Source organism: Pinus tabuliformis, chromosome 4_2, assembly GCF_031772625.1.
Source record: "Pinus tabuliformis cultivar Carrire ecotype Pingquan chromosome 4_2, CPIR1, whole genome shotgun sequence".
In the NCBI taxonomy this organism is placed as follows: Eukaryota; Viridiplantae; Streptophyta; class Pinopsida; order Pinales; family Pinaceae; genus Pinus; species Pinus tabuliformis.
Window position 1 is genome coordinate 68,174,072 of NC_142304.1, and position 16,385 is coordinate 68,190,456.

The 16,385-nt window shown below is 40.3% G+C and overlaps 1 protein-coding gene across 2 annotated transcripts in view; it reads left to right on the forward strand.

Moving 5' to 3' along the window:
* Positions 1–16,385, forward strand: part of LOC149168271 (uncharacterized) — a 333,998-nt gene that overhangs the window by 206,299 nt on the left and 111,314 nt on the right. For both annotated transcript variants that reach the window (XM_089428202.1, XM_089428203.1), the window contains exon 5: positions 11,768–12,003. In XM_089428202.1, the coding sequence (XP_089284328.1) occupies positions 11,768–12,003 (236 nt within the window). The remainder of the gene's footprint in view (positions 1–11,767; positions 12,004–16,385) is intronic.

Sequence of the window (16,385 nt, forward strand, 5' to 3'; positions counted from 1 at the left end):
TTGACCCCATCAAGGGTGATGCACTTTTCCCTGGTTATTGCCTCCTCATACTTCTCATTTTCAGCTGGGTCAACAGGTATCACTATCATTTTCAAGGCGAAGTGCTTGATGCGATACCTGTCTAGAATGGACAAGATCCTGGGCTTCTAGACTACGAAGTTGGAAGCTTCGTTTGGTCTATCTTGATCTCTCAGCCCATTCACTGCCATCTCGCTGCTCTTCTTCCGACTGCTCTGAGTCTCTTTACTTCCCTCTTGGAAATCCTCGGTTCGACTCCCACTGAGTCTCGATTTCCTTTCTAGAAATCTCTCCTCCTTGGTCTTGCTCTGTTAGGTATTGTTCTGACCACAATACGCCACCATCTTTGCTCTGCAAATTATCTGCAGTCTCCTATACCCTAACAACTTGAAGGACTGAGCCTCTAGGCTCTACGCAATCCCGACACCGACAAAATCTACACCTCCTGGCCACAACATCGATCCTTCTTGACTGAAAAAGATGACCGGGCACTGTGTAGGTCAAGTCTGCTCCTCTCTGCCTCTGCGCTGATCCTCCTCCTAGCTCGAACTGATGACGCAGGACTCTGTGTCACCCGTTCCTTGCTGCTTTCTGCTAGGAACAACTTCTGTCACTCGGGATAGATGTTTTTTGTTGCTACTGCTCTATTTGGCTGATGCCTTCAGTTATCTTGTGATCTGCAACCACGCTCTGATACCATGTTGGAATTTCTAAGTTTAACTAGTTAGAAATTCTTCTTGTACTATCTGATTTATTTCTTCCTACTTGTTCAATTACTTAACAAGTTATTTACCATGTAAATACTGAGAATAAAGACAAGTATAGTATCAACACATACAGATCATCAACTAAAAGTAAACAAGAGCACAATTGACACCGTTGTTTTCGAACTAATGTTCCCGGAAAAGCCCATTTCAGGAAAACTGGTGCAACTATTCAGAGGGTTTTATTATTATGTTGTTTCAGAATACAACCCGGGTGGCAGAAATGGCTCACCCAATAGAGAATGCCCTCGACAATAGTACCTCTCAATTGGAGACAAGTATTCCGGCTAAATCACCAGATGAACAATCCCACAGCAATAATGCAGCTTCTGCTACTCTGCTCATTCTGATAGGGATTGTGTCACCCTCTCTAGCTCTCCAGCTCTCAGTTTGTCCCACGAAATTCTCCCTGTTCTGCCTCTATGCCCTGCGTCAACCTTTTTGGCCCTATGTCAGCCTGTCTGGGCTCTGCGTCAGCTTCTGGAGCCTTTGCGTCAGCCCCTAGACACTTTGCGTCTCACACACTGGCCTCTCTGGCTCTGCACAACTCTTGGTTGTCTCTGCGTAACCTCTAGCTAGCTCTGCGTCAACCTCTCTCGGCTCTGTGCTGATCCTCCTAGTACTAACTTTGCCTCTTTGCTATGTATTCACTGCCCCTCAGCTGCAACTTAGATCACTCACTCAATTTCCTCAGCAAACCCTGCCCCAGAAAATCAAGTTCTTCATCTCTCTTGGTGTGTTCTCCAACTGACCCTCAAGCCTATTATACTTTTCTCATTGGTCCATCAACGACTGAGATTAAATCTCTAATCAACGTCTAAGATTAGATTTGGTTTGATCCATGACTTTTGGACCCTTCTAACCCAGATTTATATTAATACCCATTAATATTTTATTTTTCTTAAGTTTAGACTTAGGAACTCCATTAAAAATATTAATTATTTTAATATCTCTCAAACCGGTTAGAATAAAACCATTTTTGGTTCTTGGAGATCTCATGTGCTTTAACCTCTCCACCAATTTTCATTTCTAGAGCACATCCGATGCTACCCCAAATCAACATCTTAATGGCTTCCTGCTCTGTCATCCGGTTGAGTTGAAAGTATGTGTCCATCTTTTCAACCCAACCCCCGGCCGTGCACTTGGCAGTGCCATCAAAGGTAAGGAAATACATCCTCCCTCTAGCTCTCTACAACTCATAGTTTTGGGTCCCTTGTCCTCCATACCCCTTGTTCTTCTCACTCTGCTTGAGCTTGCAGTAATCTTTGAAGGGGAGGGCTTCTTTGAAGTCTTCTTCCATAGTTTGCCAATCTCTGAAGTAATCCCCCATCTGAGGAGTGTCTTCCTCCCTTGTTGGCTCAATTTGTGCCATTGGCACGAAACAAGGTAGTGTAGCCCGAGTCGGCACACTGATTGAAGGGCGTTGCACTGCTGGTGAGGGTTGATCGAAAGGCTGAGAGGCCCCAAAAGTTTCTCCACATAGAAGCCCTCTAGGCGTAGCCCTGTCTCTAGTTTGTGATTTGATCTCCTCCAACATGTCTTTTTTGCCCCTTGGCCAAGTCACTCAAGGCCCTTAGGAGTCTGTTGAAATCCATCTCCTCCCTGCTCTTGGGATTTGTCATTTCCTCCTCTCCGGCCACTGCTTTCCCTCTTTCCTCCTTATCTGGCGTAATTTCTAACTCCCTTTCTCTACTCCTATACCTCTGCATACGGTAAGTGATGTTTCGCTGGTCCCCTTCTCTCATTGAAACAATCCCCACAGCTGAGCCAAGAACTAGGCTCTGATACCACTGTAATGTTCCTAAGTAGGAATGTTAGTGATATTAAGCAAATAAAAATAAAAACACACATTAGACATCCATGAAAATGCTGCCAATAACTGCTGAGCCATATTATTAAAAATCAGTGGGCTAGATACAATATGAAATGGAATGGTGCAGTTGGGCTTGTCCCAATGAACAAGCAAGACCAACCCCAGGTGGGAAAATAGCTGAGCTGAAGGTTGCCCAACTGCTGCACCACTCTGCACTGCGTTGCTCCATTAAACTGTTGCCTTGCTGAAATTCGACTAGCTGCAAGGTGCTCAAAAACTGCCCAGAAAATTATTCCCTTTCAACCCCAGACTCCTTGGATAAAACCCAGAAGGGAATTTCGCTGGTTTTGAGTTTGGATTTTCGGCCTCCTTGGAGCCTCTCCCCAGTTTCTATTGCAAATTTCAACTTGCAGGAAACGACTTGCAAATCCCTCCGCAAACACCTCTGAAATGCTGGTTTTACTTGTGCTATCCAACTCCTTGCTCCCCGGGTGGCCCTTGGCCAAGATTAACTTCTCTCCTAGTCGCCAAAAATTGCTGCTACAGGCCTTTGCAGAATCCCTCTGCCTAGAAATTCAAATAACTGATACACTGGTCTAGTTGGCTATAAACTCTAACGAAAATGTCCTCAACAGGCAACGTCCTCAGCTCCCGGGACTCCCAACAAGCAATGAATCTCCTTGCTGGCTTCCAACTCCTCCTGCGTGTTTTTGGCTACCTAGGAAATACGTAGTTCCCTCTCTGCGTTGATGGATGAAGTGTGTGACTGTACCGAACTCCCTGAAACTCCTGTGGACCGACCTCTGTAGGGCAGGCACGAATGGTCCCCTGAAGAAGAGGTTGAATCTCCCACGTGAGAGATTCGTGGCTAAACAGCCGGTGGACTCGCTAAGCAGTAGAGCGTTCAAAAGAGTGTTTGTTTGCAAATGTTCTAGATGGTTGAAAATGAGAGTTGATCCTCCTTTTATTGCCTTGGGCCTCCTTAACCTCATGCGGGCCCCTCCATCCACCCATTCGATTTCCCTCCAAGCTCATCGAATGGCCAAGTTCGAATTCCTCATTTGGGTGGCCCCCACATTCCACTAGCTGCAAAGTAAAGTCGAATTTCCCCCATAGTTCCTAAGTCTAAGTGTGGGGTCCTCCTCCTAAAGTCAAAATTGTGTCAAAAATGTGTAGCTGCACCCTGTGAGAAGGGACATGACAGAGATCGTGAAGAGTTCTTCAAGCAGTTGGTTGTCCCATCATCTCTACCTGAGGAGCTGTTGTAGGTCCCTATTTAAGAGAGAGCTTAGAACAAGTGTTTTACTTATAAGAAGCTTGGAAATTCCTAAGCCAAGAGGGAGCTTAGGTACATTCCTTCCACAGGAATGAGTACATTCCTTTATTGGAATAGATATGTCCTCCCTAATTAAGAGGGAGAGATAGACACATCACTCTTATCTTCACCTGGGAAGATAGAATGGAGGATTGGGTAAACATCTGACTTCCGATGCTCTTTGAGGATGTATTAGGGCATCCAAGATAAGAGTAGTCATTGAGCACTGGGAATCCAAGATAAGAATAGTCCTGGTGGAACACACCATGAGAACCGGGGTGGGGTATGTTCCGAGAGAGACAATGATGAGGGTGTCTATACATCATTGGTCTCGCTAGCATTGTGCTCAGAACTCTTGGAGAGATAGAGCTGGTGTTCAAGGCCTTGCCATGTGACAATGCTGGTTGATATGATTCTAAACAGATGGGTTACCAATCCGACTCTTCTTATGAGAAATTCTTTAGATTGAGAATGACCAAGTACTATTATGAATACCTCCCTAGTTAAGAGGGAGTGTTGAAAAGTGTAACTAGTTTTAGTCTTCATAATGACGTGTAATTGTGATTTTATGTGATTGATGAAAAGAAGAAAAATAAAATTATTATTGTAAAGCTTGTCTCAGAATTTCATGAGCAAGGAATTTTATTTTAGTGATGGCTCCCATTGTGAGCCTTTATGATTAAGTCATCTAGTCATAAAAGTAAAATTGAGTCTATGTCATGTAAGAAGGACCCTTCTTGGGCATGTTACATTTTATATGAGTCATTTAATAGGTATGAAAATCCCTCCAAGACAAGCACAAGACCTCTCCTTGATGTCGGCTACAAGATAGAATTAATTATCTCCTCCAACAGACATGTAGGCGGCTTGGCCTCAGTTCAGATCACCGAAAATTTCAGAGAAGTACAAGTCTGCAGTTTGAAGTGCGAAAGGGTAAAAGGAAGAGCCTCCCAACCAACGAAGTAACAAAAGAGAAGAGCGAAGTTCTTAAGGGTGTTTTTGGGACTGTTTTAAGGACATAAAAACTTCTATACGTGAAGTCTGTTGCAGCAGTAAAGGAGAAGTCTGTTGCAATAGTGAAGGAGAAGTCTGTTGCAGCAGTGAATGCGGAAGGTAATTCTGTTGCAGTGGAAGCTGAGGAGAAATGTTGTCCTCCTAAGAAGCCGAAGTTGTAACGGCCCATCTAAACTAATCCACTATATAAAGTTTCAAACTTTATAATAAAACAAATGTGATGAATTTTAAATAATAAATTTATTTAAGTTTTACAAATATAAATTTATTAAATATAATTCTAAACTTTATAAAATATATATATTAAACTTTACAAAATATATAAATTAACTTTATAAAATATAATTATAAATTAAACTTTGTAAAATATAAGTTAACTTTATAAAACTAAATTATATAAAACAAGGACCCTTATACAAGGGGGACGTTTAATTCCCATAAGATATTTATCAGAGCGCATATGACAGCAGGGAGAGAGCCGTATGCGTAGAAGGCGTGTCGGGACAGGGGAAGGCGGTGGTTGCATGCGGGAGGGCGGCCACCGCCAGGCCCGTGGTTAAAACCGGGAGTATGAGCCGAGAACGGGGCAGGAGAAATTCAATAGTGAAACCAGAGGAGGAATTCAGTGTGAGAGATTTGCTATTGGAAGAGCTTGAATCCGTCTGAGGTTCTGGGCACGGGGGACAGTGGGCTTCTGTGAGAAGCTTGCTGGATTGATTAGTCAGCTGCTCAATCAGGCTGGGTGGAATTGGTCTCCCTGGTAATTGGAGTTCAATATCAGCAGTATCGGCAACTTCACGGGATCAGCTAGCAGTTCAGGTAAGTGCAAATTATATTTTTATGCTTCCTGTTTTCCAGTTTATGAGTATTTACATGTTTCCTGTTTTTCAATTTATGGGGCTTGAATCTGCAATCATACACTCACTCATGCATTCGTAAAATGTGCATCAGCATATTCAAAATAACTCATGTATTATTCACATATGATACCACAATATAACATATTTTTACCATTTTCTATGCATGTCTTTTGACTTCCATCTAAAATGTATTCACTTCCTGATTTCTATGCCATTGATCATATTGACATGTGAAAACAAAACAGATTTACAATATCTTATTTTCTATTAGAAGCAAAATCCTTTAACTGTCTTAACTTTCCTTCGACAACTGTAATTTAATAAAATGAACCACATATATCGTTTTGGTATCCATGTACCAGCAGAAGTTAAACATATATTATGTCACAAAATTTCACGTTTATCTATAATCATTCAAAATGTTTCTGGGTCTCTGACTGCAATAGAGTAAAAATATATACTAAACATAGTTTAAAGTTCTTCAAAATTGACATAGTCTAGGGTATCTTTGACATATGTCCTCTGTGTTTTCCCAAGTTGCTGATCCAGGACTGTACTTGTCCCAATGGACCCTAACTTGGTCCACCAGGCGATTCCTCAGCTATCGAACCCTACGTCCCAGTTATTGGGTGCACAGTAGATGATTATCTCAATAAAAGCTTCTCACTATTGGCAACCAACTAACAGAAATACCCAGGTTCATCTGAATGTTTACTGGCGTAATGGCTGAAAGTGTATAACACAGCTGCCAATGGTAGCTGTCAGCATCTAAAATGGTTCCAAGACTCCTTCACCCAAATCGTTATTTTACATGAGGATGTCAGAGATGGATTCCTCTATTTCCATACTACATAGTGCACTAAAATTTGATGGCCTTGTATTATATGTTTGACAAAATTGCGGTGTCACTCTTATGGGTCTCGTTTTCTAGGCCCGTCGGTGCAACTTGGTCAAATAATTGACGAGACAAATGGTCTTTGAATATATGACGCTAACCACTAGTCAGATAAATGACAGGGAAGAGACGAATATGTTGTCGAGTATTTTGATTCCACTTCCATCAGATATCTGACGACATGCCCGTAGATAATCCACAATTTTGACAATACGAATCCAATGCTGGGGAGTTGAATAGCCGACGGGAAATCTGCCAGCCTCTAGTCGGATAACGGAAAATAGGAGATGAATATTCTATCGATTATATGACATCATATTCATCGGATCTCATATGGAATTTTGTCGGACATCCCACAAATTCGATGATAAGAGATCACAACCCGAATCTGTGTCCTGGTTCTGCCTCTGTTCAACCTTTTCTCAGCTCGTAATCTTAAACGAGGGCAGCTCAGACAAAACCGGAGTCCTATCCTACAGACTCAGAGTTTCTGCAATGCTCGCTCTAACAGAAACCCACTTCGTGGAGCTCATTCTACCTCAAAATCGCACTTCAGCCCTCAAATCCGACGAGGCATTGAATAATATGTATGTCCAATCAGCTATAAGTTCTTCGATCCTACAGTTGATAATATGCATTTCCCTCGAACCCACTCCCTCCAATTTGGGTCGGATCCGGATTAAACGCATATCCTGTGCGTTCCAACAACTGCGTTTTACCAATCACCTTCTGCGTCCATTCTCAGACTCGACAGAAGATTCGGCGGCAAAATTACAACTCCCGCAGTTTGTCCGTGCTTTTCCTCTCCGCGCGAAGCGTCCTGAATCACTGTAGAAACAACGCTTCGCTTTGACTGAGTGTAGTATTATTAAGTTAGATCCCTGGACAAATTTGCAATGAACCTTCAAATCCAACAAATTTTTATTTGCAAGTCAAATATATATTCGAGGTATCCTTGAGATATCAAACTACAATAAAACCCGAGTTTACTGAAAAATAATGAGGCTTGGCTCAATGAAATTTGGTAAGGCAGCGTAGATCTGAAAATAGAGGCCGTTAAACCTTAGGCCGCATGTAAGACAAAAGTTTAACGACATAGCTAGTAAAGAAAGGGAAACCTAAAACCAGTTCCTTTTTAACTTAACATCTATTTTTCACACTAAAGCTAAACTTGCTAAACTTTCAGGCGGTTTTTATTTTCTGTTCGAGGTTGACTTGTGATACTATCCAATATGAGTCGAAGAAAGGCTAAAATTGCTAAACTTCTTCAAAAACTTTCAGGCGGTTTCTTAACATCTACCTTCGAGCTAAAATTGCTAAACTTCAATGCCCTTACTCAAAGTTCTGTCCACGGAGACAAATTACCACTGTAAAACGCCGTATAGGGCTTATGCGTCTAGGGTTTTGTGGTAACACACAGCGTTCGTAAATTGTTGGTCCAAGAGCGAAAAGCCAGATGCGCTTAGGGAAGGGGCCGTCTCTATGAAACCGTAAAATGTCTGGAGGTCCTGAAGGGTTTGAACACGTGCTCTGATACCATGTGTAATGCCCATAAATTGAAAAACAGGAAACATGTAAATACTCATAAACTGGAAAACAGGAAGCATAAAAATATAATTTGCACGCACTTGAACTGCTAGCTGATCCCGTGAAGTTGCCGATGCTGCTGATATTGAGCATCCAATTACCGGGATGACCACATGATGACAGAACCTCAGAACAATTAAAGCTCCAAGTGATTCTATGATAGGGTGTTAGCCCTAAGTTCTATTGGGAGGGGTGGAGGTGTTGCCCACCGTTTATCCTCCGAACCCTGGGGTCATGGGAGGACTGTGTGAATCACGCTCCCCTAGACGTGTGATGATGACTGCCGGATGCCTACTAGGGATCAGGTCGGTATAACCGACGCTGTCACCTTAGAGTTTATGAATGGCCGAATCAGTAAAACTGACGCCATGGCATACTCCAGTAGAGGACGGATAGGATGGGAGCGGAAGAGATTAGGAAGGATAGGATGATTTTAGAATAGCTTGGGAACTTGGATAGGGTAAAATTTATCCATCAAAATCATAAACTTAAAACTCTAACTTCGGGACGAAGTTTGCAGAAGAGGGAGTGTATGTAACGGCCCATCTAAACTAATCCACTATATAAAGTTTCAAACTTTATAATAAAACAAATGTGATGAATTTTAAATAATAAATTTATTTAAGTTTTATAAATATAAATTTATTAAATATAATTCTAAACTTTATAAAATATATATATATTAAACTTTACAAAATATATAAATTAACTTTATGAAATACAATTATAAATTAAACTTTGTAAAATATAAGTTAACTTTATAAAACTAAATTATATAAAACAAGGACCCTTATACAAGGGGGACATTTAATTCCCATAAGATATTTATCAGAGCGCATATGACAGCAGGGAGAGAGCCGTATGCGTAGAAGGCGTGTCGGGACAGGGGAAGGCGGTGGTTGCATGCGGGAGGGCGGCCACCGCCAGGCCCGTGATTAAAACCGGGAGTATGAGCCGAGAACGGGGCAGGAGAAATTCAACAGTGAAACCAGAGGAGGAATTCAGTGTGAGAGATTTGCTATTGGAAGAGCTTGAATCCGTCTGAGGTTCTGGGCACGGGGGACAGTGGGCTTCTGTGAGAAGCTTGCTGGATTGAGCAGTCAGCCTCTGCTCAATCAGGCTGGGTGGAATTGGTCTCCCTGGTAATTGGAGCTCAATATCAGCAGTATCGGCAACTTCACGGGATCAGATAGCAGTTCAGGTAAGTGCAAATTATATTTTTATGCTTCCTGTTTTCCAGTTTATGAGTATTTACATGTTTCCTGTTTTTCAATTTATGGGCATTACAGAAGTAGAAGAAGGGCTAGTCAAGATCGCTGAAGGTCTAAAGCAGAAGGAAGCCAAGGTTGAAGAAGAAGCCAAGCAAGAAGGAGCTAAAGGTTGAATGTCATTGACTAAGGATCTTGTGTCTTGGTCTTGGAGTGGAAAATAGGTCAAGGGTTTTGCTCTTGGTATTCGTCAATTGGAATCTCTATAAGAAGAAGAATTTGTTCTGGTCTTCCTCTCAAAGAGTGAGAGGTTTTGGCCCTGGCTAATATCCTAGATTCTGTGTCTCTTGTCTCTTTATGGTTTATGCATTGATAGTTGTTTGATGAGGTAGAACACTAATAACCTAAGTAAAAGAATCTAAAGAAGTAAAAAGCACTTACAAGCAGCTACTAATATAAGAGAAATCACTTAATTGCTATGCCCTAGATTTCTCAACAATATCATCATCAACGATACCTCAAACCACAAATGTATCATAGTGTCCCATATTTAATGGAACAAGGCATTAAAGTACATCACACAGGCCTCATCTTCAAATGTCTTTCTAGCTTAAGACTTGTAAACAAGTTACCTCGCTTAAGTATAGGAGGCTTATCAACGAGCCCTATTAGGTGCTTCCAACCTCAACTTGGGCCAGCCCATCAATTAGAAGGTGCAAGTGAAAGATTGAAATGGTTTGGGGTTTGACTTCATGGAAGATGCCACTATGGTGTACCATCCATGCAACCATTGTCCCTGATTAATATTGAAGAGGGAGAAATCATGGGGCCTGTGTTTCCCCTTTCTTTAGCTTATTTTTACCACCCCTTGAGTGTGCCTTTCTCTTTAATGATCTTCTTTTTCTTTGCATGGACAACTTGGGCCACAAGCTTCAATACACATCAATTACCCTCTTAAGATGTAGCGGTTCATTGCTCCTCAGGGTTGGTACATTCAAAAGTTCCTTTTATTTTGATAGACCATGATATGCTAGGAATTGGGTGATGGCTAATGAAATGGGTAGAGCTCATGTTAGGATTTTTTCCACACGCTTCCATTTTTCCCAGCCATCTTTTGCTTTTTAAACAGTTTTCTTTCTTTTAGTGTGGCTATATAGGATGTAATCATTCTTTCAGCTGCATCAACCTCCTAAGTCCAAGTTTCCAGTCCCTTACACAAAGACATGGCACATAGGAGAAACTAAGGAATGTGAGTAGTAAGAAATCAACCTGAAGAAGGGAGATGGGACAAGGGATTGGGCTGAAAGTGTAAATTATGGAATACCATGGACATGCATCATCAATCAAGGCCTCCTGTTCGTGCCACTCCTATACAATGAAAAGAAAGACCTCAAGGAGGGTTACATTGGACTAGGAGCAAGAGATAACCACCAAGGTGAAGCAAGGGAACAAGGATACAGTCATAAGTGGTCAATTATCCTTTTTAACATGTGATCCACACTAGCCTTTAACCATTAAATGGCTAGTGTACCTCATATTTGAAGACCTACCATTGGGTGAACTGGCTAGATGAAAGAAAATCACTAACTGGAGAGCGGCCGAGAGGCAATTGTGAGTGGCTATTTGTGGATCAACATGGGGCCGCTGGCTGGCAAGCTGGATCAGAAGGCGGAATTTTTTCCCTAGGGGTTGTCCACAATCAGGTGGGTAACAGTGCCAAAATGTTGAATGTGAATTTCACCAAAGGTTGCAGGTTTAGAGTAATGACAATGAAACTGAGTACAAAGAAACTATGTTGCATGAATTAAACAAATAAGAGAAAATGAACAATCACATCAACATGTATAAGAAATTGGGAACGCAAAGAATGTCAATAAATTATTTTCAACTTGGTTGGCTTACATGTATATAGAAATGATCATCAAAGATGGAGTTCTGATGCACATACCCAATAACACATCCACTTGTGATGATAAGTGGTTTCTTTATACTCTTAGAGGTCCACCTGCATAATGGTTGGGAGAAGCGTTTACCCAAGTGATCTGGGCTTCGTAATGACATCTTCATAAAATTGACCTCGTGACTTGACTTATGATCCGCTCAGTGTAGTAAAATACATTATCGTCACATTGTAGTTATTCCATTGACCACATATAGAAGTCACTAAGGGAAAAAATAGATTGCAAGGCAAAATACATTATAATCATAAATGATAAATTGGTAAGAGAAATTGCCTTCCTTTTATTTCTCCTTTCTCTGCTTCTAATATCCAAATGAAAACATGTGGATGCAGGTGGAAAAAGGGACAGCTAACTGGGAAAGAATTTTGGCTGAAGCTGCAAGAACCACTCCTGGCCGAGAAAATGGTGGAAATTGTGACATAAAAAATCTCAGCAAGGGGTCTAAAGTGTATCTCCCTGTTTTCATTGAGGGTGCAAATCTTAGTATGGGTGACATGCATTTTTCTCAGGGTGATGGTGAAATTTCATTCTGTGGTGCCATTGAGATGAGTGGCTTTCTTGTGCTAAAGTATTCCAATCTTTCTTTCTTTCTTAGACTTGAAGCCATGCTATCATCGGAAATTGGAATTATTGTTTGCAGTCAGTTATGCACTTTCTTTCTTTTTAAGATACTTTGAAACTTGAACATTTTACAAGCACAAATGCAACAACTATTTCAAGGTTGCGAGGTGTGTTGCCCTGCATGCTTATTACAAATCAAACATCCATTAGAAGAACAATATCAATCCCTATCGACATAGTAAGACAAAAATGAAGTGACTTGTTTCTGAAATCTGAAAGTATACATGCAGGAAGGAGATTGCAGTAGCTCGACTATGGTTAGCACTTACCTTTGCTTTGAAACTAGCCAAATAAAAAAGTAGAGGATAATTTGTGAAATGGAAAATGAAGTAGCAGAAAATTGTGTGGAGTAATTTTCACTAATGCAGTCATATGGTTCAAACTTGGGAACAACCTGGGATAGCCAAAATGTAAGAGTATGACTCAGACTTGGGAAAAAGTCAGCAAAAAACTTGACAAAAAAACAAATTTTAAAATATTTAACATAGGTAATTGTCAGTCAAAATCGGTCAAACTTGCTGTGTATCTGAGTCAAGTTTGCTAAGCCTTGTCAAGCTTGATGAGATTTTATCACATTCAATCCACATGAACAGATTCAGCTTGTTTCAGAACCAGGTAAGTACTCAGCGTACTCAGTGAGTCTCGTTTCAATATCACACGACTAAAAGGAAGCATCTAAGTTTGGTTTATGGCTTATAGGGAAACAGATGGACCATTCTCTCCCCTCAATGTGTGCCTCAATCAAATTTTATCATGTGCCAATATGAGGGCTTTATAATGATTGAAGTGTGCACTTATACATAGATGATTGAGGGTGTTCTTTGGAGGTTAGAAGTTCATAAATCTCATAGACAATAGTATTTAGGAACAGTAGCCAATCTAAAATATAGAGACTGGGAAAGAATAAAATCCTACAAGCTGACATGCATATATAGTAATAGAAGAAATTGATTAGGAATTTAGGATCCTTTAGATCTTGTATTTGTTCATATCAGTTGGGACAAATACAAGTTTCAAACTAGGATGTCATTGAAAATGCTATAGTTCTTGTTTTGAATGGAAAGAAAATGTGTGTAAATGAATGTGATGATCAATATGCTGCCTTGGATGGTGTAATATCCCCAATTTTGTGAGCATGGGAGTCACTAAGGAATTTTTCCCAGTTTTAGTAATATTAATTAAAAAGGGACAAATATTATTGGAGAAAGGTGGCTAGTATTATTTTCTTGGAGAATAGCGGCAAATTATTATTTTATTAAACAACGGAAAAAGTAACTTAGTGGAAAACGACCCCCACTAATAAAATAATATTAAAAAGGGAGTCTAGAGGCATGAGGAGAAATTATAAAAGGAGGATGGACTCATTTTGTGGATTATCTTTGGCTATTACACTTCGTATTTGATCTTCTCATGGCGCTGTTTAGCACAAGGGCCAGAGTGTTGTTTCACAGCAGGAATTCCAAGCGGAATTCCACCTTCATTTCAGAAAACTTCGAGTGTCTCCCTAGTGAGGAAATTTGGGGAGCTCAATTCAGAGCTTCCATTGGACATTATTGCAGGAGTTTATTCAGTAGTGTGTTTTTCTTGGGCGCAAAGGTATTTTGTGGAGCACATTGTGGGAGCAAGCATGGGAAAGAGGCTTTGAGATTTTGTAGGGAATTTTCTTATTGTTAGATCAGAGTTTGGATAGTGATTTTCCGAGCTATATTCGAGGCTATTACCCGAGCTATATTGTAGGCTATTACCTAGGTCGATTTTTCTATCTTTTGGCAAGGACGCAGAAGCTATTGACCAAATGTTCTACAAGGGTTTAGAGAAGTGGAATCAGGAGAGATAAGGGCTAGAGATAGGAGGTATTTCTTAGTAGAGAATTTAGCCAGAGCTGGGAGAAATTTCTTTTGGTAGATTTGGGCATAATTCAATAGGATCAAAACTGTGGAGCGTTTTTTGGTCAGATTGGGCAATTCACACTTGTTGGGGTCATTGGGGGTTGATGGATTCATCCCAATCCCTTTTTGGGTTTTTGTGGGTTTATTGAGAGGAATCTCCAGCTAATTTTATAGAATTTTCCAGGTGATATTTGGGCCTGAAATCCTCATTATTATACCAGGGCGTATTGCTTATAGTTATAAGCTGACAAATTCACATCACTTTGTGGGTTCAGTTTTGGCTTGGATTTGGGCCAAACCCTTTCTGGGTATTTTTCGCTATGAGGAGTGGAGCCAGTGGCTGCAATTTTAGGGTGATTCAGGCATTCTTCAGAGCAGAATCTTTAGTCCGATTCTAGCAACAACAACAATAATTTCCTGGGTAGTGTACAGTTACAGTTTGGGCCAGTATTTCCTCCATATAAGAGTTGTCTAACCTCAGTTTTGCATGGCTTGTAGTAGCAAGCCTAGGTTCCATTTTCCTTGCTCATTGTACTCATCATTCTTGAGGTTAATAAAATGGCTCAGTGATTCTGCGTGTTTTCTATGGTGTTTTGACTTGGGTGCTTGGATTTTAATTTTAATTGCTGTTACTAGTTCATGTTTTTGGTATTCACTGTTATTTTCCAATTTGGAATATTACAGTGGTATCAGAGCCATGATCTTGGCCAAGTTGTGGGTCTTAAGTCAAGTGATGACAAGGCCAGAATAAAAAGCTAAGAAATCATGAGATCCACAGAAAGATTAAAATCAAACATGGCAGTAACCTTGAATGAGGTGATTAGGATGCAACAAATGATGATTGATGTGGGCGAGTCGCTGATTCACGCCACAATGAGGAATCAAGACCATTCTCAATTATACAACAAATCCACTATGCCCAAAATTATGGATAATGTATCAAGATGGCAAGACATGATTGCAACTGATGTGGAATTATTGGCAGCAAATTGGAGGGCATACCAATCATTGGGACATGGCATTTAGGCGTCCCTCTCTTTTTGGAAGTTTTGTGAACTAAGAGATGTGCACAAATTAGTGGGAATTCAATGGAATTATGCAGGGATGATGAGGAGGATCAAGGTAGAAAATGAAAAGGCTCATGTTGAAGGGGCCTTGGTTGGCAAGGAGACAGTTGAGAATACACCTGTTGATGAGATGCCGATAGTTGATTGGGCACCTAGTTTGTGAGCATGGGAGTCACTAAGGAATTTTGCCTAATTTTAGTAATATTAATAAAAAGGGGCAAATATTATTGGAGAAATGTGGCTAGTATTATTTTATTGGAGAATAGCGGAAAATTATTATTTTATTAAATGCCGGGAAAAGTAACTTAGTGGAAAATGGCCCCCACTGATAAAATAATATTAAAAAAGGAGTCTAGAGGCACAAGGAGAAATTATAAAAGGAGGATGGACTCATTTTGTGAATTATCTTTGGCTATTACACTTCATATTTCAACTTCCCTTGGAGCTGTTTAACACAAGGGCCTAAGTTATGCTTAGCACCAGGAATTCCAAGCATAATTCCACCCTCATTTCGGAAAACTTGGAGTGTATCCCTAGTGAGGAAATTTGGGGAGCTCAATTCAGAGTTTCCATTGGACATCATTGCAGGAGTTTATTCAATAGTGTGTTTTTCTTGGGCACAAAGGTATTTTGTGGAGCACATTGTGGGAGCACGTGTGGGTTAGAGGCTCCGAGATTTTGTAGGGAATTTTCTTATTGCTAGACCGGAGTTTGGATAACGATTTGTCAAAGTAGATTGGAGGTTGTTACCTAGGTCGATTTTTCTATGTTTTGGCAAGGACGTAGAAGCTATTGACCAAATGTTGCGCAGGGGTTTAGAGAAGTGGAATCAGGTGAGATAAAGACTGGGGATAGGAGGTGTTAGGTTCCTATACGAATAGGAATGATAATTTTGATTGACTAAGTTTAAACCTTGTAATATTGTACATACCTTTGCTTTCTGCAAATGTTTTCCATATTAAAAAATTAAAAAATGTAAAGAGGGTATGTCCTAAAAGAATAATCAAAGGACAAAAAGAATGAAAATAGGTCAAAAAATGAAATATATGAACCCCAAAAGACAAAAGAGACTAGGAAAGTGTGCAAGTCAAAATGCCACTACTATTTACTTTTTATGCATAATAAATGATTGTGTGCAGCTTGTTACTTATGCCACAATCCATGAATAGTCAAAATGTTTAAACTTGGCTATTTCATGCTTTGAATTTTATGTTTCATAGGTAGTGAATAAATCTGACCAAACAGTGTAATCTTGGCAGATCATTAGATAGGTAGAGTGAATAAAAGGAGCTCATCAGTTTAATTTGAGCCCTTGGAGGATATAGTGTTAGACTTAGATAGTTTATTTTGTAAAGAAAAGAAAAGATTGATAA